This window comes from Apus apus, chromosome 1 (genome assembly GCF_020740795.1).
Source record: "Apus apus isolate bApuApu2 chromosome 1, bApuApu2.pri.cur, whole genome shotgun sequence".
Taxonomy (NCBI): domain Eukaryota; kingdom Metazoa; phylum Chordata; class Aves; order Apodiformes; family Apodidae; genus Apus; species Apus apus.
The window spans coordinates 109,571,320-109,597,481 of record NC_067282.1 but is presented as its reverse complement, the minus strand read 5'-3'; the positions used below and the strand labels follow the sequence as shown (position 1 = coordinate 109,597,481).

General features: G+C 36.9%; 2 protein-coding genes across 3 annotated transcripts in view; both read left to right on the top strand.

The window, feature by feature from the left end:
- MBTPS2 (membrane bound transcription factor peptidase, site 2) overlaps positions 1-22,704 on the top strand; it is a 36,782-nt gene extending 14,078 nt beyond the window's left edge. Inside the window, exons 6-11 of the mRNA XM_051608958.1 lie at positions 1,800-1,918; positions 2,855-3,035; positions 6,131-6,225; positions 7,849-8,044; positions 14,099-14,174; positions 15,533-22,704. Coding sequence (XP_051464918.1) covers positions 1,800-1,918; positions 2,855-3,035; positions 6,131-6,225; positions 7,849-8,044; positions 14,099-14,174; positions 15,533-15,755 — 890 coding nt within the window. The 3' untranslated portion in view covers positions 15,756-22,704. The remainder of the gene's footprint in view (positions 1-1,799; positions 1,919-2,854; positions 3,036-6,130; positions 6,226-7,848; positions 8,045-14,098; positions 14,175-15,532) is intronic.
- Positions 1-26,162, top strand: part of CNKSR2 (connector enhancer of kinase suppressor of Ras 2) — a 475,055-nt gene that overhangs the window by 311,852 nt on the left and 137,041 nt on the right. The window lies entirely within an intron of this gene.

Here is a 26,162-nt window from a genome sequence, read left to right as displayed (position 1 = left end):
TAACGAGGCTGTTTTAACAAAATTAAATTGATGGTATACTCAGCACTGTGCTTCTACAGGTATTCTAATTTTGAGCCTGTTTATTTTTCTATGGATCACCTGGGATTAATTTGAAGCCCTTCTATTTTAGATTTTTCTGCTGTATTCCACACAGCAACCTGTGTAGATTAAGGTATTAAGGCCCGTCTGTTTTTTCCTAGCTGTTTCAAAGTATTCCTTGTCACCTTCTAGTAGCTCCATCAGACAATTTGTTATTAATTTATGGGCGGTTTTTTTCAGTTTACTCTCTCGCAGCCATACTGTTACAAGGGATTTTTGTTTGTCTTAGATTTTTATCCTTAGTTAAGCTGAAAAAAGTATTTTTGAGATAAAAAAGTTAAAACAAGTTAAAATGTTTACATAATACTTTTCTTACATTTGTGTGTATGTATACATTTTTATATATGTATGTATGTGAGACAAAGAGAACTGAATCCTGGAACATTTCATCGATCTGATAGCCTTTCAATAAGATATGATTAAAAACTGTAGAAAAATAAATAACTTCAAGAAGCATCTACTAGTGGAAGTAGCATCAAACCCTTAGTTAAAGTGCTCCAAAAACGTTTTTCATTTCTGCAGCATTAGAAATGTAAAAGAAGACCAGGTGAAACAAAATAAAAGATATACAGATATCCAGGGGAAATAAGAGTCTATCATGTGGTATCATTCCTGTATTATATACAGTGCAAGAAAGATAATTTTAATATGTTTTTAAATTTATTTATTTCAGTCCCTGTGCTGTGACTGCACTGTAAATATTGAATGGAATAAAAACCCTCTTAACAAGATGACCCACTCTGTGAAGGAAATAAGGAGTCTTCAACATTGAAAAGTTTTCCTGCATTAGTCATATAAAATGTTTGTCCAAGGAGACAAACTAAATTAGAAAATGTGTATCTTACTGGATGTTGAAGGAAGCCAAGTCCATCTTATGATAATGGTTCATTTCTTCCTATGGAGAACAGCATAATATAAAGATTGCAGTTCAAGTATGTTGCCCAAAGTAATGTTTCAGGAAATGCTGCTTGCATGATTTAGTTTCTTGATGTGGTTTTGGGTCCAGATTTTTTTGTGAAAGAAGCTCTTTTTAAAAATAATTTTCTAAACTTGTTTAGCACATATATATGTAATTCTTTTTATTGATACAATGAAGATAACCATAGAAAATACTGAATTGCAACAGAACTTCAGACATCTTGCTGACCAGGACAAACAGTATTTATTCGCATATAAGCCCATTTATTAAGCTTCATAAATTCAACAGTTGATTGTGGTAAAAAGTGACCAGTACTACATTTCATTCACTAGATTTTTAGTCTTTGTGATTGATGACAACTCAATAAAAACTAGTTTAATAGTTGATTCAGAAGTGCAGTTTTTCTTCTGGATACTCTGCCCGCTGTGTACTTAGAAAAGTATTGTTATGTGCTGAAATATCAATATCAAAATATCAATATGGTAGAATGACACCTTAAAAATGAACTTACTACTTCACTGTATTTTCTGATAGTATAATTTTAAGGGGCTCAGAGGCTTCGCTAAAACTCCCCTTCAAAGTGACATCATAGAAACTTAAGTTTGTAACGTAATACATGTGTTCTTTCATACTTGTGTTCACAAATTAACTTTTCATCCAATCTTACAGGAATTAGGCCAGGAAAGTTAAATAGAAGGTAACCATAGATTCTTGCCCTTCAAAAACACTTTTTTTGTTCTTAGTATTTATTTAGAAACATTTTTTTTTGCTTTCTTTTTAGGAGTGTGGCATAATTTTGTTCTTAGTGTTGCAAGCTTCATGGTTTTGTTTCTGCTACCAGCTATTCTTTTCCCTTTCTATTACACGGGTGTTGGGGCACTTGTCACTGAGGTTGCAGAGGTAAGAAAAGATCTTTGCTGTTTCCACATTATATGCTTTCTGACCTGAAGTGTACCGATGTCTCTTGTTATCACAATCAAATTTGGTAATTGCAGTACTCTGCAGAATCTAATACGTTACATTTTTTGTGTGCTTGATGTTTCCTTTTCAGTCTCATGTGTTTTAGTATTAGTAAACGAAGGAACATGATGTGAATACCTATAGACTATTCAGCATTCTATAAAACTGTTTAGACATTTGAGATGAGTTTGCAGGCTTATTTCTAGAGGTTTTTTAACTTTTCAATATTGGCACCAAGTAAACCTGCTGGAAACTGCATTATTGCTGTAGTTATTGATATCTGGTTTTAAGGCTAAAGATTATTTTGAGCTGATTTCCTTGCTTGTTTGATCAGCTGGAAGGAAATTAGAGGGAGACTGCTGAGATTCTGGAAAGGACTGATATTTTTTTGGCTTAATCAAATACAGAACAGTTGAACAGCAGGGCTGAAAGGATTCAGTCCTTGGATCTAAAAGTGAACTGATATAACTCAGGAGAGTGACATTTATTATTCTTTATACCTTCTAAAGTACAGATACACTCTGCTTTTTTGAAAGGTTCAGGGTATTAATTTAAGCTACTTGAACTTAAAATGGTTAAAAAAAAACACAACTTGTTAACTTGTATGAGAAGAACTACTCAGATTTGAAGAGGTCCATGAAATACTTGGAGACTTGCCCTTTCCTTTTTCTTTGTGCTAAATAAGTAAGTAAGGATGTTGGTTTTGTAATGCTCTATCCTAAATGGCAATAATCAGTTCTAGTGGAGCCTGAGATTTTCTTTTTCTTTGGAAATAGCATCTTAGTCTAAATATTTCTTGGCTATTCAGTAGAACTGTAAACAAATCCTTGTAGTTTTAACTATAATAATATGACTGACTTCAGTGCTTCTTCTCAGGATTCTCCTGCCAATGGGCCACGAGGTCTTTTTGTAGGAGACCTTGTCACTAACCTACAAGATTGCCCCGTTTATAGTGTGGAAGACTGGAATTCCTGTCTGGGAGACATTTCAGAGAAGTCACAGGTCGGCTACTGTGTAAGTGCAGCCACCCTACAGCAGTTAAGCTTTCCAGCTAGAGGTATGACTTTAGGTGCTCTGTTCATTATTTTATATTGTAATTTTATCATGTCCATTTTGAATTTAGGTTTTGTTGATGGGGACAGATTTCTTGAGTCTGCTATCCTGTTTTAAGCAGTTACCAATATGCCATTCTGTTTTGTGAAATATGAAAGTGAGGAAGAGGTAGATAAAAGAATTCCTCTGGTCTTCCAGTCATCCTGTGCAAATACACTGTATGATCTGAATAAGGAAATTTGCCTTTTTAGGATATTACATAACTTGGTTATTAGCAGTAATAAAATTATCTCCTCTATTTTTAGTTCATGGATCAACTCAGTGATCTTTTGCAGATGCTAATTCCACAGACTATTTAACTGCTTTGATCAGCATGACATTACAAATTGTATGGCTTAACCCAATGGTGTGCTTTATTATGGCCACTTCTGATGTGTCTCACTATACGGGTTTTATGTTTAATTTACCTCCTCAATCTCACAGTGTCATTGCCTATCATAAACTTAGCTTTGTCTGGATTGCACATACTGCTTCTGAAGGTCAGTCTATTTACTTCTGTTTTCATGTATTCATTAGAGTGCTTGTTGCTGTAACTGACTTAGCCCTGAGAAAAAAAAAAAAAGTGAACTTAGCTCAACTAAAGCAATTAACAAAAATTAAGTAGAACAAAAAAGAACAGTCATGTTACATTGCCTGAATGCTGCTACACCACGTAGATGGGCACAAATCTATGGGGCTGGATGGGATCCACCCAGGAGTGCTAAAAGAGCTGGTGGGGGTGCTCACCAAGCCGCTTTCTATCATGTACCAGCAGTCCTGGCTGACTGCAGAGGAGCCTTGGTGAGACTGCACCTTGAGCACTATTTGCAGTTTTGGGCACTGCAGTATAGGAAGGACATTGAGGTGCTGGAGAGGGCGCAGAGAAGGGCAGCTAAGCTGATCAGGGGGTTTGAGAACCAGCCTTATGAGGAGAGGCTGAAGGAGCTGAGGCTGTTCAGCCTGGAGAAGAGGAGGCTGAGGGGAGACCTTATTGCTCTATACAACTACCTGAGAGGAGGTTGTAGTGAGGCAGGTGTTGGCCTCTTCTCTCAAATAAATAATGATAGGATCAGAGGAAATGGGGTCAAGTTGCACCAGGGGAGATTCAGATTGGATATTAGGAAAAATTTATTCACAGAAAGAGTGGCGAGGCATTGGAACAGGCTGCCCAGGGAGGTGGTGGAGGCACCATCCCTGGAGGTGTTCAAAAAACGGGTAGACGTGGTGTTTTGGGAGATGGTTTAGTGGAGAGGGGTTGTAGGGCGGATGGTTGGACTTGATGATCTTGAAGGTCTTTTCCAACATTGATGATTTTGTGATTCTGTCATTCTGTGAATGTTTTGTGCCGTGTCCAGAAGCTCTTGAGAGTTAGTTTCATGCAAGCATCCACAGAGACAGAACCCCAAAGGTAAGGGGCTGCCACTGAACAAAACCTGTATGATGCTATTCAGAGCTTTAAAATTTTCACAGCATTTTTCCATCATACTGGAAGTAAACAGGAGGTCAGGCAGCTCGACTACCCATGTTTTTTGATGCATTATAATTCTCTTGTGAGAGTGAAAAGCTAATGCATTTATTTTTTAGTATGTAAGGAAAGTAATCTTACAGCTGGAACTAAGATAAATATTTAAACTGGAAACAGAATATGGGTGAGAACCTGCTTTTAGAGACCTAACAGTTTGGATTATCCCTGTGAAGAGAAGGGCAACTTTGGCACATGCTTTCAGCTTGGCAGGGATGGCAAGTAAGAACCAATTCTCAGATTTTGCTGTTCTCGGAAGTGCAATTTCAGAGTCATGGATAATAAAAATGCATATTTTGCATCTGAAACAGTCCTATTTAGATTGAAATACTAGAGGCTTAATCCTGGGGACTCGATATTGCTTCCAAGCTTGGTTGGTGTATTGTGTTTGCAGCCCATTGTCCCACCACTGCATTCTAATCAGACCAGTCTGTTTGCATTTTTGGAGTAATAAGCCTCCAGCAGTGAGAAATATTCCTCTGAAATTAAATGAACTCTGTTTGGTCTCTAGCAGCTGTCATTTGTCAACATCTTGACAGTTCACAACTTGACATAAATTCAGAATATCAATAAAAATGTATCTAGCAAATGGACCCTATCTACTTGACCATAAAACAAATGGAGAGTAAGTTATCTGAGTATGAAGCTAGACAGAAAACAACGCCCCAAGGACATTCTTGAAATTAAAAAAAAAAAAAAAAAAAAAAAAAGGTGTTTTCAGTGGACCTTATAAGGAAATTAATTTCATGGTCAATCGCTATTCAAAAATATATGTAGTTGCTTAGCCTCAAGGTACTTGAAAAAAGGATTGTACGGTACAGTGCTTGCACCTGTAAGCCTCAGGCATAAGCTCTGTTACTGGACTGCAGGTTATCCAGTGACAACTCAGCAACCAGTATCTCGGGCTTGATCTACCTAAGGAAGGTACTGCAGTGCTGCTGTGACAGATTCTTACAGTGGCTACTCTTGTGTATTTTTTAAAGGCAGTTGTTGTAGAGCAAGTTAGGTTTAATTCCTTTGAAGAACATCCCAGACAAATATTCTGTACCAGACTAGGTAAATCACGGGGTAAGACATCATTTATTTGCTGCTGCAGCCTTCAAGACTTGGAAAGCTTTCAAAACCTGAATCTTGTAAAGGCTTTCTTCTTTTAAAGAGGACATTTTGAGTCTTGGACATTTCTGCAGCCAACCAGTGACATCAGTACTGTAGCAGCTAATAAATTTCTGTGCCAAATCTTAATGCAAGCTGGGGGCAAGGGATAAAAGTATTTTGTAACTCATAATGCTCAGCACATTGCAGGTCCCTAGCATCTCAAGGAGATTTATTAAGATGAAAAAAACAGTATGTGGCATGGCTGAAGTCACATTAACACACATAAGTGGTGAAGCTTATTTTTAGTTGTGATTGTACCAGAGTTAGGCTGTGTGAATTACTATAGTTCTTGAAGGCTACAGAATGATTGTTTTACTTTATTCAGAGACTTTTCAGGCACTTACTATAATACTGATCATTTGCTTTATGTCTATGTTCTTCAGTCTATAGAAGACTTGATGGCACGGTTGAATGTTGTAGTAACAACAGCCTGACAGACATTTGCTTCTCCTATAGCAATAACTTGGACAGCCACTCGGTAAGTTACTTAAACTGCCAATTCTTTCTGGTAAACCTGAAATTATTTAAATTAAATTGGTAATATTTACCAACATTTATGCAGCATACTCAAGTGCTTACAAATACCTACAGTTTGTAATAAAGATGTGTGTGTATGTTATCCTCCCCATTTGCAACTTAAAAACCCAAAAGTATTAGTTATGATTTTTCCCATGATCAAGCAGGGAGTCTCTGGAAGAACCAGAAAAGATCTTATATCCCAAGAGAAGGTCCTAGAGATTGCCCAGTTTCTCAATATCTGTGCCTCTGTTTGACTCCTTTTTCACCACGTGGAAACGTACACAGTTTCTCAGTACAATTTTGAATTACTCTCTTCAAAATACAGAAATGTTTGCTAAAATATTGACAGCGATGGAATATTTCTAACGGTCCTAGTTACAAGAGAGAGCAAAAGTATCAACTGTGTAAACTTTTCTACACATACAAATACTTTGTTATTGTTCTGACTTGTAGTGCTAGATACTTAAAGAAATTGAAATAAGTCTGGTCCTGCATCTGCTGCTTTTTGTTTTTGCAATGGTAAACTTCCCATCCAAGGTATTTTTGTGGTATTTAACCACTAAGAACTGAGCACAGACCAGCATTCATTTGAAATACAACACAGTGGCTGGTAACATCCTAGAGTTCAGCAAGATTTGATAAATCACTACCCCACTGAGGTTTGACATTCTTAAGCTCATAGCTGCTACTTAGGAACAGAGAAGAAATAAAAGCATCCAGAAGCCTATGACCTTCAAGTGTCCTTATATTGGCTGTGAGTTTTTGAACAATTATTTTAAATAGACTTTGCAGTGCTATGCAGCAGTATTTGAAAGTGTGCCTTCTCCCTCTCATTAGAATAGAAAGAGCTTGTATTGAGTTTAATGGAGAGTGTCTGACACTCATGCATCTATGTGGAGTGCAAATATCAGGTTAACAGGCAAGAAAATATATTTTTGTTGGGTTTTTTCATTTGTTTGTTTCACTAAGGCAAAGAGTAGACAAATAACTTTCCTTGCTTGTGTTTAAGAACAAAATGAAAATCACCACTGAGCTTTTATGAGACGTAAGAAGGAAAAACAATTTCCTGTTCCTTTCTGCTGTTGTCAATTTGGCCTGCAGGGAGCAAGAAAGATCTAGACTTTCAGACTGCTGAGTGAAAGTTTTATAGGTTGGGCTTGGGACACAGCAATAGATTCATCTTAGTTGAGAATGGTTTCTTAGCTATCACGCAGTTGGTAGGTTTTTTGGTTTGTTTGCTGAACACAAGGTTTTGCGCAGACAAATGAGGGTTTAGGTCAATGAAGACTAAAACTGTGTGTACCTTTTTAAAAGTAGTTAACTATTATTTTTGTACATGTGCACACCCTCTCTTCCTCATTCCACCAAAAACAGAATGACAGGTTGAATAAGTATCAGATAAAGGGTCTGAAGGATTTGACAAAACAAAATAACCCAAAAAATCAGATTTCAGATCTTCATGGGCTGGTAGTATATCTCTGAGGTACTTCCTTTGCTTTAAAAAGGATTATATAGAACCTTTTTTTCTGATCTGTTGGAAAATACTTTAAAATTTGATAATAATTCTAAATGCTTATTTCAGTATGCCTGTCTGCCAGCACGAAAAGTTATTGAGGCCAGCAAAATTTGTCGAAGCAACATGGACTGCCAGAAGGACTTTGTTCCAAGCTTTTGTGTGACTCCTTCTTTAGAGAACCAAACAAGGCTAATAAGGGTGAAACATCCACCCCATATTGACATGTTGTATGTAGGACACCCCATGCATCTTCAGTACACAGGTTGGTATTATTTATTAAAACAGTTTAACAAAAAAGTTTTTTAATGTGGTTTATTTTGCCTGGCTGCTTGAACAAGGTCTTGGAGTGTTTAACTTGTCAGTTAACCTGTTAAGTGCAGAATCCATCTCTTGTTACAGCCAGTGAAGAAACATGGACTACTCATGCCTAAAACAAAATGTGCATGGTGCAATGATTTACCAAGGTAATAGAAACCATGTGTGATATGAGATAGTTTTTCTTTTTCAGAAAAATTTGGAAGGGCTATTTCTATAGCAGATCGCACTCCGTTTAGTCATGGAAACCAGACACCCTCATTTTTTCTGACACATAAACTTCACAAAATGCTATTGTAAAATCTCTAGGGCATCTTTATCTAACACCTTCCCTGGAGTATTAGCATGACTGTTTAAATCACACCAAAAGTCCAAGTATTTGTGACAGATTCCCACGATTACTGAGCCACAAATACAATCACAACATAGTTTTTTCCTGATTTATTTTTTTATTATTTGGAAGCCCTAAAGTAAAAAAAACATCTAGCAGTTTAGTTCCTTACTTTGAAATGGACTGTGGCTTTCCTTTAGGCAAGGTTATATCCTTGGGCCAAGTATACAAGTAAAGAGTAATTCTGCTCTTGGAGCAAGTGGAAAGAATGAACAAACTCATCTACATTCCTACTTAATAGCATGAGTGGCATGATGAAAATGAGCTTCAGATGGGCTTAAAATGTATGAAGTGTTAAACTGCTGTCCCTTCCTATGAGGAACTTGTCTGTTCCTCACAGACATCTATATTTGACAGGGGGAGATTCTATTTCAGGCACCTTGAAGCATCTCCTTAACAAGGCATTCTACTTTTCTGAAAAGAACTGGAATTAGGTACAAAAGAGCTTTAGAAACAGTGATGAAATCTAGTAGTGTAAATCCACTATAATTCTTGCATAAGTATGTATTTAGTTAATCTGTCAGTCTTTATCTTTCTGTGCTGGTCATATTTTAATACCCAATGACAAATTATTTATTTTTACTTGTTTTCACTATACACTCATTTAAGCCTGAAATAAGGTCTCTTCACTTGTTATTTCTGCTCTCTTACCATTTAGGACAAGAAACATCATTCAGTTGTGTGATATCAATACATAGTTCTATATTTGACCGCATCTATTCCAAATGCAGCAACAAATTTTAAGAATAGCATTTGATAATTATTTTAAGTTCCTTTTCTAGGTGTCTTAACAATGCAAGCAGTAGGTATTCTAGAATGAAACAACTGACACTGTTCTCTTTTCCAATATGTTGGAGCAATGGAGTTTTAGTCAGTGTTTTCCACTGAATTGAGCCTGTCAGTCTTTCAGAATCACAGAATCTTTTTGGTTGGAAAAGACCTTTAAGGTCATAAAGTCCAACCTGTAGCCTAACACTGCCAAGTCCATCACTAAACCATGTCCCTAAACAATACATCTTCTAAACACCTCCAGGTATGGTGACTCAACCACTTTCCTGAGCAGCCTGTTCCAGTGCCTGACAAGCCTTTCAGTGAAAAATTTTTCGTAACATACAATCTAAACTTCCCCTGGCACAACTTGAGGCCATTTCCTTTCATTCTATCACTTGGTACTTGGGAGAGGAGACCAGTCCATCACCTCACTACAACCTCCTTTCAGGTAGTTGTGGAAAGTGATAAGGTCTCCCCTCAGCTTCCTTTTCTCCAGGCTAAAAAGTAAAAAAATATTGTTATTACATCTAAGAGGTAGTTCTACTTTAAGAAATTACTGTGTGAAAATACAATTTACAGGAATATAATTCTAAAGTGTTTTACTGCATCCTAGGAATTGCACATTGAGTATGCTAATTTGAAAGCTAAAAACTTGAGTTTATTACAAATTTTACTGCAAATGCAACCTGTGCTCATCTTGGAAAAACACCAGAGCTAAAATTATAGGATCTTTGAGCAGCAGGTAGTCTACTGTACCATTGCAGAGTTCTGTGCATTCCAGTGGAACAACTTTAAATATTTCAGACTTAACTTTGCACTGTACAATACTGGTTTGGGGCCAACAGATTTGATTTTTGTTTTCCAAATATGACTGATCAGAAGGTGGTAAACATTTTTCTACAGTTAAGAAAGGAAAATAATTTATTCCTCTACTGTGTGGCTTTTGAAATAGGAATATGTTTTAGTGAAACACCCTATTCTTTACTGTTACCTTTCTGCCTGCAAGAAACATTACTTTTTAGAATAGTGCCACATTTAACACACAGCCTGGTATGGGAGTTGCTCTAGTGTGTATTACGATTTGACTTTATCTAGTAATATCACTAAAATAATGTTTGAAAAACATTCCAAGGTAATGTATGCATTATTTTCTACTTAGGCTTGTCTTGTTATCATTATAATCCTGGTTTATGGAGAAGCAGTAAATTATTTCATATTTTCATTTGAAACTAGCTTCCAGATACAATATTTAAAAAAATTTATATCCATATTAGCTATTACAAGAAAAAAGCTATATAGGTAACTTCTATAAAATGTTTCTGTTTCCTCAAATGAAAATATCCTCATGAAAATAGTTTTTGTTGATATGGATGCTATATGTCTCTCTTGTTTCTGGTATTAAAAAAAAATACAAAGTATCATACTCTTAAGTGAGCTTGCAGTGCTGGAGATTTGGCCAAAACTAAACCAGAAGGAATGGTTAGGCATGCATGTCGTTCAAGATGGACACATTGATTAATCCTTTTAATTAGCATTCTTTCTGTTAAAAGTATCTAAAATAATCCAATATAAATTCATACTGTGGGTTTACTTCATGTGGTATTGCTCAAGACTTTAAGACTTTTCTTACTGCTCTCCCTGTACTGGACAAATTATATATAAGATTGAAATGGAGGGTGCTGTCATTACTGCCATGCAGCTTTAAAGTTTGTTCTTTATTTTTTATTCTTCCATATCATTTCTAGTATTGCAAAATCTTGGCTTCCCTCTCTCGCCATTGTTGGTTGGGAAGAATTTGGTAACTGACATTCACATTTGGAATTCACACAGCCTGAGGGAAGATCATATCCCTGAATGTTGCTGTATCTGCATCACCAATCAGGGATCAAAAACTGCAAGATTTCCTTCATAAAAAGAAGATGGAACTTACATACAAGATAATTATACAAGATAATTTTCCCAAATTGGGCCAGTGTCCTACTTTTGTTTTAGCCAGTCTTCTGGGGGAAAAAAAAAAAAAAAAAAAAGCCACTTCCTAGCTTTGGTGAGTTTTTTGGGCAACAACAGCCATAATCCCTGATGAAGTTCTCTCTGATAGAGTCTGGTTTCTTAGTCTTTCCATACATGTTTCCCATTACTCCTGAGGATGATCATTCTTTGCTTTAACCCATACTTAAAGGGTTGCACGTATACTTCTTCTGGAGACCACACGGAAGTACCTCATGCTGTTCTATCTCCAGGAAGAGGATTTGAAAAGCTCTTTGGAAAATTTCGGGTCTCCAAATCACTTCTAGTTAAATTTGTGTCTGTTGTGCATTCTTCTCAATATTTGCCAACACATATAGCATTAGCTGACAAAATAAATGTTAATTCCAGGTCAGAGAATTATTTCATTAGAGTGGGAAAACAGTGACTGTTTTGTCTCACCCAGCCTCATTGCTGTTCACCTGTTCCCAGCAGAGTCTTTTGAAAGACAGGCTTGGAGAACATAATTTCTGTAATTCTTTTCTTATTCCTCGAAGGACAGATTTGCCTGCTGCCATTAGTTTTGATCCATTACTGCCACTAAGTGAATTGCCTCATATTGCAGTGTCTAGAGTTCAGTCCAGCAGCTTCTTGAAGAGAGTTTCTTTGTGCTTTGGAGATTGCTTCAGCAGCAAAATATGGAGTTTAGATCCACGTCTAGTGGCTGTCAGGGACCACTTTGTTGTAAAAAAGAGGGAAGGAGATTACTGATCCATTGGGAGTGTAGAACTTCAGGTTCAGGATGGTGACTTGTTAGTGGTCATTAGGTGTTTGTCAAGGAGCAGTCAAGCTTTGAAATTACACTATGTTAAACTGTGTGTCTTTTTAAACCTTTGAATACACTGTCTGCCTCAGCCATTTTGCTTTTTTGGCTCATAAACAAGAGGTCTGATCAGATGTTCTGATGCCAGCCTCCAGCCTGATGAGTTGTTTGCTTTGGGTATCACTTGACTTGGATGCCTCTCTGACTTCCTGAGCTGGATAGTGTCCAGGATTTCTGTCTGTTATGTTCTTCTCTCAGTAGTCCAACAAACTTAATTATTTTCTCTTGCTTCCCCTAAATCAAAGGTCTTTCTTAAGCTAAGGTAAGAGACAACATGATTTTCAAGCTGTCTTGGCAGAGCTGCAGCAGTTATGGTATTGGAAAATTCTCTGCTTGTTGCCCTACCAAACCCATTTTTATTCTGGGACTCCTTGCTATCCAGATCTCTCCATCGCATGGTATGTTTGCTGGCTGTATTACTTCTGACTCATCAGAGGGCAGAAGAAAATGTGTTTATGTGATTTAGTGGACCAGTTCTTTGCTTCATATGCCTCTGGAAATACTTTCCTCATGTCTTTGTTCTGATGTCCTTGAATTGTTCATTGAACTTGAAGATATCTGATCTCACTGTTAACTAAGATACACTTTGCAGCACTTTTGGTATGTTATGTACTAGTGTTGAGGTTTCCAGTCTCCTCTAAGCCTATGGTTTTAAAATTTCTCAAAGGGTAGGTTAAATTGTTCCTTTCTCAAGGGATGTTTGTATTGAGTGGGATTTGGACTCTTGCTCTGTGGAAATGGCATTTCAGAATGGCTGTAACTTTTTCCTAGGTTGGTCAGGAAATTTTGGACTGTTGTGGTTGACCTCAACTCTCATCCAGAGTTGTTCTATAAGGAGAGAGTGACTATTGTTGATACTGTGCAAGCTCATTCTTAAGGTGATTTTCTAACTCTGCTTTAATTTACCCAAACCTCTTCCTTCTGGGGATAAGACTCCATTATGCTGTGAGTGGAACCTTCTAGTAGGAAAGATGTCTCTTTTCCAGCTGTCACAGAACTAAGGCTTTCAAATGGTCCCTGAGGCTGGCAGACTGAGACTGGTGTTTACTTTCAGAGCCTGCATCAAGACTTTTTATGAGACAACCCAGACAGAGCATCCCTGTACCAAGAGAGTGCACTTTGGGAAGTCTCAAGCTACCTCAGTTTTCTTTGAAGAGTCTCTTGTAAGCATTTGACATGCATTCAGCTTCAAAGAAGTTACACCTTCAAAGAAGTTACAGTACTAAAGAAATTATTCAAGGTCATGTGACACTTGACACTGTGATTTTCCAGTTGCTATTTATATGAAGGATGCTGACTCCCACCACCTAGGTTTTTAACTTGCACTGTTACATCTTGGAGTCACTTACGGTATCATCTGAAGACAGAAAAAGAAGCTATTTACGTACTAGCTAACTGGTGTTAAGATGTGTAATGCACCCATGCATCATCTCTTAGCCTTTGCTTTCTCAGAGTGACTCTAGAACTCTGCCCCTATCTGCCCCATTTCTGTACACCATGAGCTCAGCCTTAGGACAGGGGGATCTTGTCCAGGTTCTGCAAGAGAAGAGTTTTCTGGCCTTGAGAGAAATTACATGTGTGCACCCACAGTATGAATGTATACATGAGGACTGCATATGTTGTGAAGTCTGGTAACTATAATCTCTTTTTATATGTTTTTCTTTGAAAAGGACTTAAATACACAATATGATCTTTATGACCACAGATGTCCAGTGGCCTCTGAAAAAATATATATTAGATCCAATTTTACTGAAATAATGCTAATTGTATTTTGTTGTGTGACTTTACTGTGATAATGACTGTGTTTAAGAAAGATTTAATGGCTGCAGTCCTTTAAAGACCAAGCGAAACTGTAATTAGATTAGTTATTCACACTTCAAAAGATATTATTTCAGATCTGATTTTCTACAAAATTATCATCTTAAGATTCATAATGTTGCAATCCTGGAATGACTGTTCATGTTTTGTCTATCTTTATCTTTTCATTTCAGTAAGTCTCAGCAGTTTTGTACCACGACAAAACTTCCTAAGCATTGATCTCCCTGTGGTGATAGAGACATTTTGCAAGTATCCTTTGAAGTATGTTTATTCTTTTAAGCCAAGAAGGGAACTCTATAGAATTTGGTGACCTAGCAAAATTTCAGCCGGATATCATTTTATAGACAGGATGCCATTAAACATTTCTGTAGCATTTTAACATCTTTATCCCATCTATGCATTGATTATTGTCCATGGGCCAAGCTAAAAATGAAATCTTTCACTTGCTTGTGCTTAGCAGGATGTTTTTTGGCCAGTGCTTTTTTTAACTCTTTCTTGAGGCTGAGTCTTAACAGCTCTCATGAGAAAGTCAAAAGTAATCCTGAATTTACAGCAGGACAAATGAGATGTTATTGCTAGCTTTGGTATGTCAGAGTTTTATCATTATTGAGTCATTATACTGAACTAAATAACAGGGTATGGTTTTTCTTTCTTTTTTCCTCCAATAGAGAAGAAAACAGCCTATTCAAAAAGCAGAATTATAATTCAGTTAAGATGTGCTTATTAATGAATTCTCAATACCTATGCATACATAAAGCATAGTAGACTGTAATATTGCTATTCTAAGATCCCTTAGCCTTAGAAAGGGAAATGTTTATGTGTGGCTATAGAACAATTAAACAGTGTAGTTCAGTTTTATCCGTAAACGTAAAGATGCTACACAAGTTCCCCTTTTCTGGGATCACCCCAAGGTCCACGCTGACCCTTGTGCCTTTGTCTTGCCTGGCCATAATAGGAGGGAGCTAGGTATTAATGTTAGCAAGCTTTTACCAGCAATAAAAATGATCTACCCTTGCTTCATTCTTACATGCACATGCACGTATAGAAATCCACTCAGCTTTTCTGGCTAACAGGTAAGTAGGAGACAGAGGCCAAATTTCCAATTATATTCTAGCCATTTACTTACTCCAGCAAGGGAGTGTTTTGGAAAATATTCCTAATCATTATTTCATACTTAGGTCATAGGTCTAGAATACCTTCTTACTTCAGGTGTGGTGTCAGAGCTATAACCTTCCTCAAAAACTACACAGAGCAAGGGAGGAAGATGGGCAATATCAAGTGTGGTTTTGCTGTTTCCTGCTTTCATCTGAATTGTGAAAAGTGTAGGTTGTTTAAGTATCCAAACTTAGTGCTTAAAAACAAATTAATCTATAAAGGCAATTCTCTGAGCTGGTATGTTTTGGTGTAGAAATAATTGTACTCGTAATTTATGAAAAACAAAATGGCAGCTAAAAAACCTCACAACTTTTGTATGGTTCTGCATACTGGAAATAAAAAATAAGTTCTGTAATGTTATATTTATATATATATATATATATATATATGTATGTATGTATTTTTTACAGTTTCTTGGATATTATTCATGAACCTTAACAAGTGTCAACCAGATACCTGATTTCATTGTCAGGAGCACTGGCAGTTATCAATGCCGTACCCTGCTTCGCTTTGGATGGACAGTGGATATTAAATTCATTCCTGGAAGCCACTCTGAGCTCCCTGATTGTAGAAAAACAAAACAGAGAGCTTGTTGGCTTTTTAATTTTGCTTGCTGGTAGTGCACTTTTGGCTGCCAATGTTGCACTGGGACTTTGGATGGTGACAGCACGATAGAACATTGGATACTCTTCCATCAACTCTCAAAGTACACAGAAATAATGAATCCATTGCCTTTTAAAATTGTTCAGTACTGAGATTGAAAAAAATTCCCCTAAAATGACATGGAAAGAACAATCACGGTTGACTGCTGTTTTAACTTAAATCTGTACAACGTTATGCCTGTGATCATGGGAAAAGTAATAGAAGTGGGAACCTTTTATATACTCTTTAAGCACTGTACTAATTTTGGAGAAATTACATGTGAAGTTTCACATGAAAGACTTCATTAATTTAGATCTCAAAGTAAGGGAGTTATTTGGCCTCAAACATTTGTAAAGTGGGAGGAAAGAAACCACACAGGTTTTATTTTATAATTTGAACAATTGTCAGAAAATCTCTGCGGGGTCTGATCATGTCTCAGTCAGCATAGTCTTCAGCATCATGTTCTGTTTTTTTAATCTGGAGTTCTACCAGACTGGAGTCTAAGAAGCCCTAAAGTCTGATCTCAAAATGGTGAAAAGCTAAGTAAATTATTACCATCTGTTGATGAGGAGGGAGAGGCCATATGGGTTAGTAACTTTGCTTTTCAGGTGGCCAAAATGGCTGGAAGCATGTTGTCCTCAGGATGTAGATGAGAGGTGCCAGCGTCTGTTAAGACTGCGGCATGTGGGAGGATAACCAAGCCCACATGTCTGTGCTTCTTACATACTCGGTTGTATATTGTCATACCCAGCTGAAAACTTTTTTGAAGGCATTATTTGTCAGCAATAGCTACAAGATAACTGAAATTTAGTTTCTGAGTGCTGAAGTGTGCTGTGCACAATTGTTCCTAAGTGGTAAGTGATGTTTGTGTATTTTTACTCAGAAAATAATACTGTATTATACCTGTTGACAGTTAAAAGTGAAACCTGTTGTTTATGGTGTCTGTCTTATGATGCTATGCATGTAATGTGGTTTTGTGTCTTTCAAAGGGTTGTTTTCCTTTGACAGGATTCATTTCGTTCACAGATAGCTAACAAAGATGTTTAGCTGAAGCTGGTCTTGGATCAGAATTATTTAGAGGAGGAATATGATTCTGAATTGAGCTATTCAAACAATTGGCTTTACTTTCTGAAATGAATATGGACCATATCCTTGCTCTTAAACAAGCAGGGGAAGAACAATCAGTGTTGTGCTGACTGAAGGATGTCTGACATACTTTGAAGCTCTGTAATAGTTTGTACTTGATAAGATTACATAATAATATATCCTCCTGTTATATATTGCCTATTTTATATAAATCAGGTTCATTCAGCTGCTTGCCTCAGATCTTTTAAAAAAACTGGTCTAGTTCAGGAGCCTATGTATTTGAAATAGGGACATTTTTTAAAATGCCTTGCAGCTTCTGACTTGTACAGTGTTCCCCACAGGAGCTGCTGCAGCTCAGGGGTCCTTTACAGAAACGGTCTTTCCATCAGCAAGTGAAGGAGGAGCTAAGCTCCCGGATACTGGCCCGCAGGCAGTACTGAAGCATTTGTGGCCAGCTAACAGATTCTCTTGGCATGAGAGATAAAAGCCTGGGTAATTTTAAAAATGGGGTTGAGCCCAATTCCTGGTGCTACTGCATGGATTCATAGAATCACAGAATCATTTTGGCTGGAAAAGACCTGTAAGATCATCAAGGCCAACTGTTAACCCAGCACAGCCAACTCCACCACTTTTTAACTACATTTGCATTTGGCAACTGATGTGTTACTGTATTTTTGTATAATAGCCTTCACACTGAATTAAGATGCATTCTTACAATGATGCAAGCCATAATGAGAGGGCATGTTTGTTGATTTGTTGTTGTGTTTGTTTACTTACCTCTCCAGTGCTGTCACAGGCTGGGTGGGCCTCATGAAGTTCACCTCTGTGGGGCGGCAGGCGTGTGCCTCTCATTTTCAATCATTTCAGCCCAGGCATGTCAGCACAGGTATCAGTAAGAGAGAGTATATCCTCCACTCAACTCCAGCAGGAATTGCTCCCTCTGGGTACTGTTAAAAGTCACACCAAAGGCAAGAAAGGAAAAACAAACTATAAGAAACTGCCAGCAGGATTCTTTTTCTTCTGAGGACACCCTGAATGTCTAATTCCTCATTAGTCCCGGAAACGTATAGACACTTCAGGGTAGGAGTTCTAATGGGACACTCTCCCATCCTTCAGTGGACGAGAGGGGTAGGAGCAGCCTGGTTCTTGGCCCAACCTGGATCTGAAGCTATGATCCAGAAGCCTGCTCACTTGCCTAAGTGGCTGTTTACTAATCTGAGCTCTTCCTTTCAGTGGCTCTCTGCCACTTTCCTCTGTCCAAGCTACAGTGCACAAAGTTAATCTGCACTTAGGAGTTTTAATGCAGTTCAGTAAAACGGGAAGGTTGTGTTTCAAAATAGCTACTCTGTTTATCAGAGTTGCAGTGCTGACTTGCATCTATGGTGATTTCAAAAATACTCTGAAAAACATTTCAAATTTGATACTTTATATATTCATTTTGACTACAGCTGCTTGGGACAATCTTTTAGCATAGTACCCCTCCTGGAAATGCAGGTGAGAGATTTAAAAAAAACAAGGTTTCTGAATTAGCATACACAAGTTTTTTTGCTGTACTGAGGCTGGCAGATTGTTCTTGGTTATTTATTGCACCGACAAAACATAATGTTTTGTCAAAGGAAACTAAATAAAATTTATTTTACTGTACACAATCACTGAAAGCCACAGTTACACTAAGGACAACTTCAGTCTCTGTTTGACCTCATAATCAAAAAGAGGGTTAAAAATGTTTTTTTGAAAACAGACACATTAGTACACCATAAATAACCTGGTTATCTTTTATGGGAGAGAGACTGCTAGAATGGTTTAAAAATAATTCATGGGTCTGTTTCCCATGTGCTGGAATTCTGCTGAATAAGGGTCAATTTAGGTGTGTAGATATGTATTTGAATTAATACTTTAAGCAAACTGGATGTGAATGGTGACCCAGCACATCTCAGATTACCTGTGAACAAAGGTAATAGTTAAGTTGGACCACTCTCTGAAGAAAAAGTTGTTCAGTGTATCCATTTAATTCTCATATAATCCTAACATATGGATTACATTCCAGTAAGCAAGTGCCATTCATATAGTTAGTGGGAGGGGGTTTGCTAGGTTTTTTTTGTTCAGCAGAGAGAACACAGAAGGACACCTTTTTTGTGTGTTGGATTTTTATTCTGGAGTATTTGCAATGTTTCTTCTATTTCTGTTTTTGTAAAAACTGAAAGGAAGCCTTTCCTTAAAATGAGATCTTCTTCTGAGTAGTCCCTCAGAATCTAACATATTCTTTAATACAGAATCCATCAATATAGTTATATGGCATATTGATTGGAGTATAAAACAGAACACTCTTAAAGATTGGATGGATACTACCATTTATGTATATACTATGCATTTTACATCTGTATCAGATGGAAAAAGTAATTTCTAAAATTGGGAAGTGTTATACATAGGAATTTATTTGAAAATTACCAGAAGAATTCCATAATTATAACCAGCCATTGTTCTAATTTTTTAAGTTACATTTTCTTTTCTGTCAGCAAAAACTTCCATAGCATATTCTGATAACAATGCATGATATGACATGAAGATGAATAACTTCTTAGCATACGGAAAGTTACACATTCTTGGGTAACTTAGGAAATGAAAACCAGCTTGTTTCTGTGTAAGTTAAAATGAAAGAGACTTCACTAGAAAAAGGAGACAAATTTGCAGATTAGTTAGCCCAAATTTATAAGCCACAATGGAAAATCTATTAATTCATCTTTTTTTTATTTGGAATTAAACAAGCAACTGTATTGACAGGTATATTTTTCAGTGATAATTATTCTAGGTTTGTGTATATGCATGTGTACACATGTATACATACATAGAATAGATACACACACTGACACAGTCAATATTGCTGCTTTTGAAGGGGTAACTTACAGCAGTCCTCCATACTCTGCAATGTCATCTTTTTTCAGGTTTTCTTCCTATGAGTTCCATTTTCTCCCATAATTAATCTAAATTCTTTATTAACAGAAGTGATGGACATAATGTAACCGCAGCTGCATGAGTTTTCTTCAGCTAATGTTTAAAATATGCTTCTTGCTTTCTGTGAAGCCTTAGCTACAAGCATGGTAAACAAAGATTTTCAGGGCAACTAAAATAGGTTAACCTTAGAATCCATGACTCTCATAAGTGCTGCTATTTGTGCTGTTCTGGATGATCACTTGGATGAGTGACACTGTGTAGTGTATACTGAAGAAATAATGTGTTCAGGACAGGCTTTCCCATGGCAGTCAGGATGTTTCAGCTTTCTTGAAACAAAGATATCTTTTTGTTCAGTTTAGAACATCAACAATCCAAGTTTCCTAATAGTTTCCTATACATTTTACACAATGGCAAAGAGTGACCTGTTGCAAGTAAGTTTTTAAAATTAATTATTTTTAAATTACTTATGTGTGTCTTCTGTCTGAAAGATCTGAATTTGTATCTGCATATCATTTATGACACATGAAGATAGGTTATAAAGATTTATGTAGCCTAGGCTGTATTTAATTATTTTTAAAAGATGTAAGTTAAACTCTTGAAATAACTAGTTATTTTTAAAACATGCATTCAGACCAGTTCCTGCAATCAGTCTTGCCTCAGCTTTGTCCTTGTGAATAAGGAAGCTGAATCTAACTCAGGTAAGATCCAATGTTAGCAGTTATTTTATACCCTTTTTATCCTCAACTTCATGTGATGCTATATATAGGTTAGTTATTTAATGTGGCAGAGTTATCTGCTGACATATCCTGTATTAATGCAGCATTTGGGAAGCATTGTACTAGGGACTGCCAGAAAAAGGCAGCTCTGTGACTCTTTCTTGTTCCTTGGACTCATCCACTACAATCATGTGAAGAGCAGATGGCTGCAACTAAGGGCAGTGAAGAACCTCAGTTTATGGCAGCTTTATGAAACCTTTACATTGCTGACCCACTGTGAAAGGACAGGAACAAAGAGCAGGATATGACACTGCAATTCCATTCATTCCATTTACATTGACATGAAACGTGAAAAGGACTTGTAATTAACATTTCAGAGCACAAAGATATGTTTTCCAGCCCTTCACTGAATCATTCAGTGACTGGTGATCAAGCTTTTTTTTGTTGTTTTTCTTTTTATATTTTGTCATTCCATGTGCTGAATAAGCAGTATGGGCAGTCTTAGGTTACATGGTAAAATGGACATGGATATTTCTCACCTGTAGATGTTCATCTCTGGGGGTTGGTTTTTGCAGCATCAAAGTGTAATTGGCCTTCACTTGATACTAATCTTAAGATTCCGAGACTGTTTCCAAGCATTACTAGAGAAATCTAGTTTCTTCCTTCACAAGTTGTTTGTCAATATTTTAAATTCCTCTTTGCATTACATAACTTTGCTTTTAGATTTCGTTCTTATCTGAAGCCTGTCAATGGAATATGTATTGTTTTGAAATTCGCTGTGGGTTTTTGTCCTCTATATAGCCTTTTTTATCACACTGACTCACAGATGTGGAACGTTAGATTTCTAGACCCTTTGTTCCCACTATGTATTGTTCATGATCATGGGGTGGTTGCTTTTTTTTAAAAAAAAAAACAAAACAAAAAACAAACAAAGCAAAAAAAAAGCTTCATTTTGAAAATGTCAGCTAACAAATATATGGAACACTTTGAATAATGTATTGTGTTTTTGTTTTGCCTTTTTCTCTATTTAATCAACCAAACAATAAGTATTGTTTTCTAAGTATGATAAATGTATCCTGGAAATAAATTCATTGTTTGATTGTTAATGTGCTTAAAGCTGTTTGCTTTTATTTAAATAAGGGAAGAGTGACATAATCCCTTATTTGTGGCAACTACTATATTCTCTCATATATTCTCGTAGTATTTATATGCTGTTTATATTCAGTAATATCACTTTACTTACCCTTATTTACCAGCTTATCAGAGTAATAGTTTGAGTTATAACAGAAGTACATGCAGACAGAAACCCACATATTCCAGAGTAAAGCAATCCTCATTTTAATATGGCCAAGGTACATAGTGACTGCTTTATAGGAGCAAATGTCTTTGTCTTGGCTTAGTTCCTGTGTAATTCTTTTCTTACAGACTTCTGTTAGCTTGGTTTGTAGTGAAATACTTGACAAAGGATTCCATAGTCAAGGGAAGTGAAACCACCATTTTGGGTGTTAAGGTCAGTCCGATGTGAAGAACTTAAAAAGTCTGATCTTCGAATGACGTTAAGGTGATGTTATGTATCACAACCTTTGATTTATGTACACAGGCCAGCCCAGAGCTGGGCACGTAGCCTGGCTGGTTCTGAACAAGTTTACTTAAGTATCCAGATGCTATCTGGGGCTGTGTTAGCATGGTGAAATCAGGTTGTTTAGCTTTATTTGAGAATGAAGCTTACTGCTCTGTTTCTTGAGCAAGCTCAACTAGAGTTAGCCAGGTTATTTGTACTGAGAACTAAATTGTCCTTTGTTGCTTTTTGGACAAGCTGTTACTTTATACAAGCAGCAGAGCTGTTTCAGCAAGCATGGCTTTGTTCCCAGATAAAAGATTACCATGAGAAATAGGCACAAAGCACAGAATGGACACATTGGTAGGATTTCCCAGATAGATCGCTGTGCAGTTTTCTGAATACTTGCATGATGAGATGGCCTTTTGTTTTTGGATTGTTTTTTTCTTTCTTTCGCTTTTTTTACCCATATTAAAGGTAGACACAATAGCTTTGTTTCGTGTTTGTTTGTTTGTTTGTTTGTTGGTGGTTTTGGTTTTGTTTGTTTGTTTTCCTGAAGAATTTAAGCATCTAGGAGGGTCCTAAGGTTTTTTGCTTGATTTTGAAAATGTAAGCCTGTATTCTGATTATGTGTGTTCTGTACTTCAGAATAAAATCAGTCATGTCTTAATGTCATCTTGAGGAATGTTGCCTTAATCACTAACATAATTTCAGGATAAGATTTAAAAAGAAATAAAGTATCTATGAGTCTTACTGGTGATAACTTTATAAAGAAGGCTTAGTATAATTCTTGCTGTAATCATGCCAGTTTGAATCCCGAAGCAGAAGCATTCCTGAACTCAAATATCTTTTAAGATTGTTGTGAGCTTTTGATGTGAACTACCCAATGAAATACAATTTAAAGTTTCATTCTAATCTTACAGTGTTAAGCTGGGAGAATCCACAACCTTTGTGAGATCTAAGCAGCAGTCACCAAGACTTGTAACTTTTCCCCCCTTTTTTTCCTCAGGAAGGTGTGAGTCTGGTGTTTACTTTGTTGCTACAGTGCTGTTGAAATAGAATTTGATGTTCTTACCAATTAGGCATATTATTCTTGACATTTCTCATTAATTCTACCTCTTTTTAGTTCTTTCCAAATGTAGTAGTTGCTGAAGAATATGTAAGCACCACTTCTGGCAGTCTTTAAAACATATGGTTGTACATCCTTTCTCATTTCCCCTGAAAAGAGTCTTTCAAACTAAAAATAAACTTTGTTGTTGTTGTTAAATGTCATCCTTTTTACTTGCTAATGTATTATGAAAGCCTCTGTGTCTTTTTCCATTTCACAGGTCTGTGAGGATTTCTATTAAAATTCCTCTAAGGCTACTGAATTTGATTCAGTTACCCACATAGACATCTGGTGTGGTCTGAGATTTCCTAAGGTGTTCTTAGGTTAATAACCTGACTTGGAACAGTGTTTAGAAACTCATTCCCCACTTGCCTTCATTTGTCTCCTGTTGTTTTAGGTCTTACGGTTTCTAAGACCTACTTATGCGGCTGGCTGATGTGAGTGAGGCCCTATAGATCAAAGACATTCTGGACCAGCAGCTGGATACAAGGAGGAGTACCTAAAAGCATTCTGTATCACACCAGATGCTTATATGTGAGCAACAAATTGAGCCAGATCGACTCCTTTTCTTTCCTTGCATTTCTTTTTGTTTTGACTCATGAACTAAAGTGGAATATGAGGCTTTTTGAGTGAGTTTTATTTGACATAAAAATACATCTAAGCGTTTTTCTTTGTGTGTAATAGTTCTATACAGGCTGTTTTAGAAAAGTCATGCTAGCAGAAGACTTACATTCTCCTCCTGCTCTGGACCTTGGGTCAGCAGAAAGGAGTATTGCTGCCCTATCTGCAGCAAGAAAAAGGAAGGCTTACTTTATAAGGAAAATACCATCTGTTTCCAGCTGTGGAGTGGTGGTAGCAGCAGTGTGCAGATTTACAGAAAGCAATGAAGAGGCACCAGGTGGAGACAAGGCTGTATGAGGGGACTATGATCATCTTGGCAAACTGCCACAATTGTCTACTTGGCTCTTTTCTTTCCTTGCAGGAGAAAAGAAGTGGGAGTTATAGGTAGGATAAAATCAGGGAAGGGGTAGGATAGAGAGAGGTGCTTTGTTCATTTACAAAATCTTTGAATCAGAAAGAGAGTGTATGTGCTTTACAAGTGGAGATATAAAAGCTGCTTAGTAAACCCATGACAAGCATTTTTACTACCTTTTTCTTCTCCTTGAAGCATTTCTAGAACAGACCTGCAAAGAAAACTAACAAACTTCCATCCTTGGTAAAAACAGCCTATGTAGTAAGGTCAGAGAGGCAATAAAAAGCCTCTCCTGTATAGCAGTTAAGGGCATTTGGACCTCGGAGTGTGTTCCTTTCCCTCTTTAAGGCTTGGGTCTGACCTTACTTTCTGTTAGTTGGGCTGCAAAGTCAGAACTTTTCTCCTGTTTCCATATTCCTGCTTCAGCACGAGTTGACCTCACAGATGCAATTATTAAGAAAAATTAATCAATCCATATTTATAATGTTTTTCCCCTTGGCTTTGTTTTCATTCCTGCAGCTATTTAAACAATAAGCAGAAACTACGCCAAACCACCTGTATCTCTATCATTGCTGCAAAATCAACAAAGCCAGATTATGAACGTGCATTATAAACCACAAATTCCTGGGTACTTACCACTGGTTATACCAACAAACTTTTTTTTCACTGCGACTGTTTACTGCTCTTTATTAGATGTTTGAATTTATTCCCTGGAAATGTTCTGCAAGGTGTTTGCAGCATTCAACATGTTGCAGCACCGAAGGAAGAAAGGGGCAAACCAGAACTTGTATTCTGTGCTTCTTACAACTAGATAAAACTCAGTGTTTCATTTACTGGGCCGGTACAGGTAAGTTAGTTATATAAGAAGGCCCTGGTTATTTTTGCAGTATTTGTCTTCCAGGTTACTCCCAGAGAGAAGACTTCAGCAGTTAAGCTAAGTAGCTGCTGCATATGACTAACTGCAGTTAAATATAACTGAACCAGAAGTTAAAATATTACTGGAATAGTTGTGGAAAAGTACATTAGCATATTATCAAGCCGTATTTTCTTCATAAATGTGCAGAAACCTGTTGTTCACTTGAGACTCCATCTAACTGGAAACTGCACAACTTTTTAACCTTTATTTTCTATCTTGACAAAAGCAAGGTTGAAGAAAACATCTCAGCTTTCGCTTACAGGCTAACCTAGAGTGGCTTGCTTTTAGCATGTGCAAATGATGGTGTAAAAATTAAACTATAATTTTAAAATGTTATATTAAATGTGATACTAAATGTGATAATTCACTCTGTTCTCATATATATGATTCTCCAATTAATTTCCCATGATCTATACTAAGTCAAATACAAGTGCAATGCAGATTATTTGCATGAGCTTCTATAGCTGTACAATGTACCTGAAGACATTAAGGTTGCAGCCAAACCAGGAGTCCAGGTTTTGTGATCACAGTAACAGGGGAAAAAAATCTAGATAGTGAACGTAGCTGATTAAAGAGTCATGAAACCAAACTTGTCATACTTTGATGTAAAATAGCAAAAATAATCCCAAAAATGAATGGTCATGTGGGTTTTAAAAATAATAATATTTATTATTCATTACAAATACATAAAAACTTGGGGAAAGGCCCTTTAAATGAAGGTCTTCAAGATCAAAAGGGTGTTTCAAAATGTGAAATAAATCTCTTTTCTTCTGCCATGGGTTTGCATGTATACACAAATTTGTGTTTACACAAATGCTAATTTGATAAGCACTTGGTTAACTTCCACTGACCTTAGCTATCATCATCTTAGGTAAAAATAATGATTGTTAGTGGCCTTAGAAAGCTGTAAAACATATAGGCTGTAACTGCAGTGAAGGGTATTGAAATGGCATTGTCAGATCCATAAATAAGAGCTTGCAGTGAAGAAAAGTGGTTCAGCAGCTCTGTATGGGCCTAGGATGAGAGCACCAGTGGGAGAGATGGCCTCGTGGGCTGCACCTCCCCTGTGTGACCAGCAGCAGCAGGCTGTAAGGGCCAGACTCAGAGACGGACCTACAGTCCTAAAGAGGA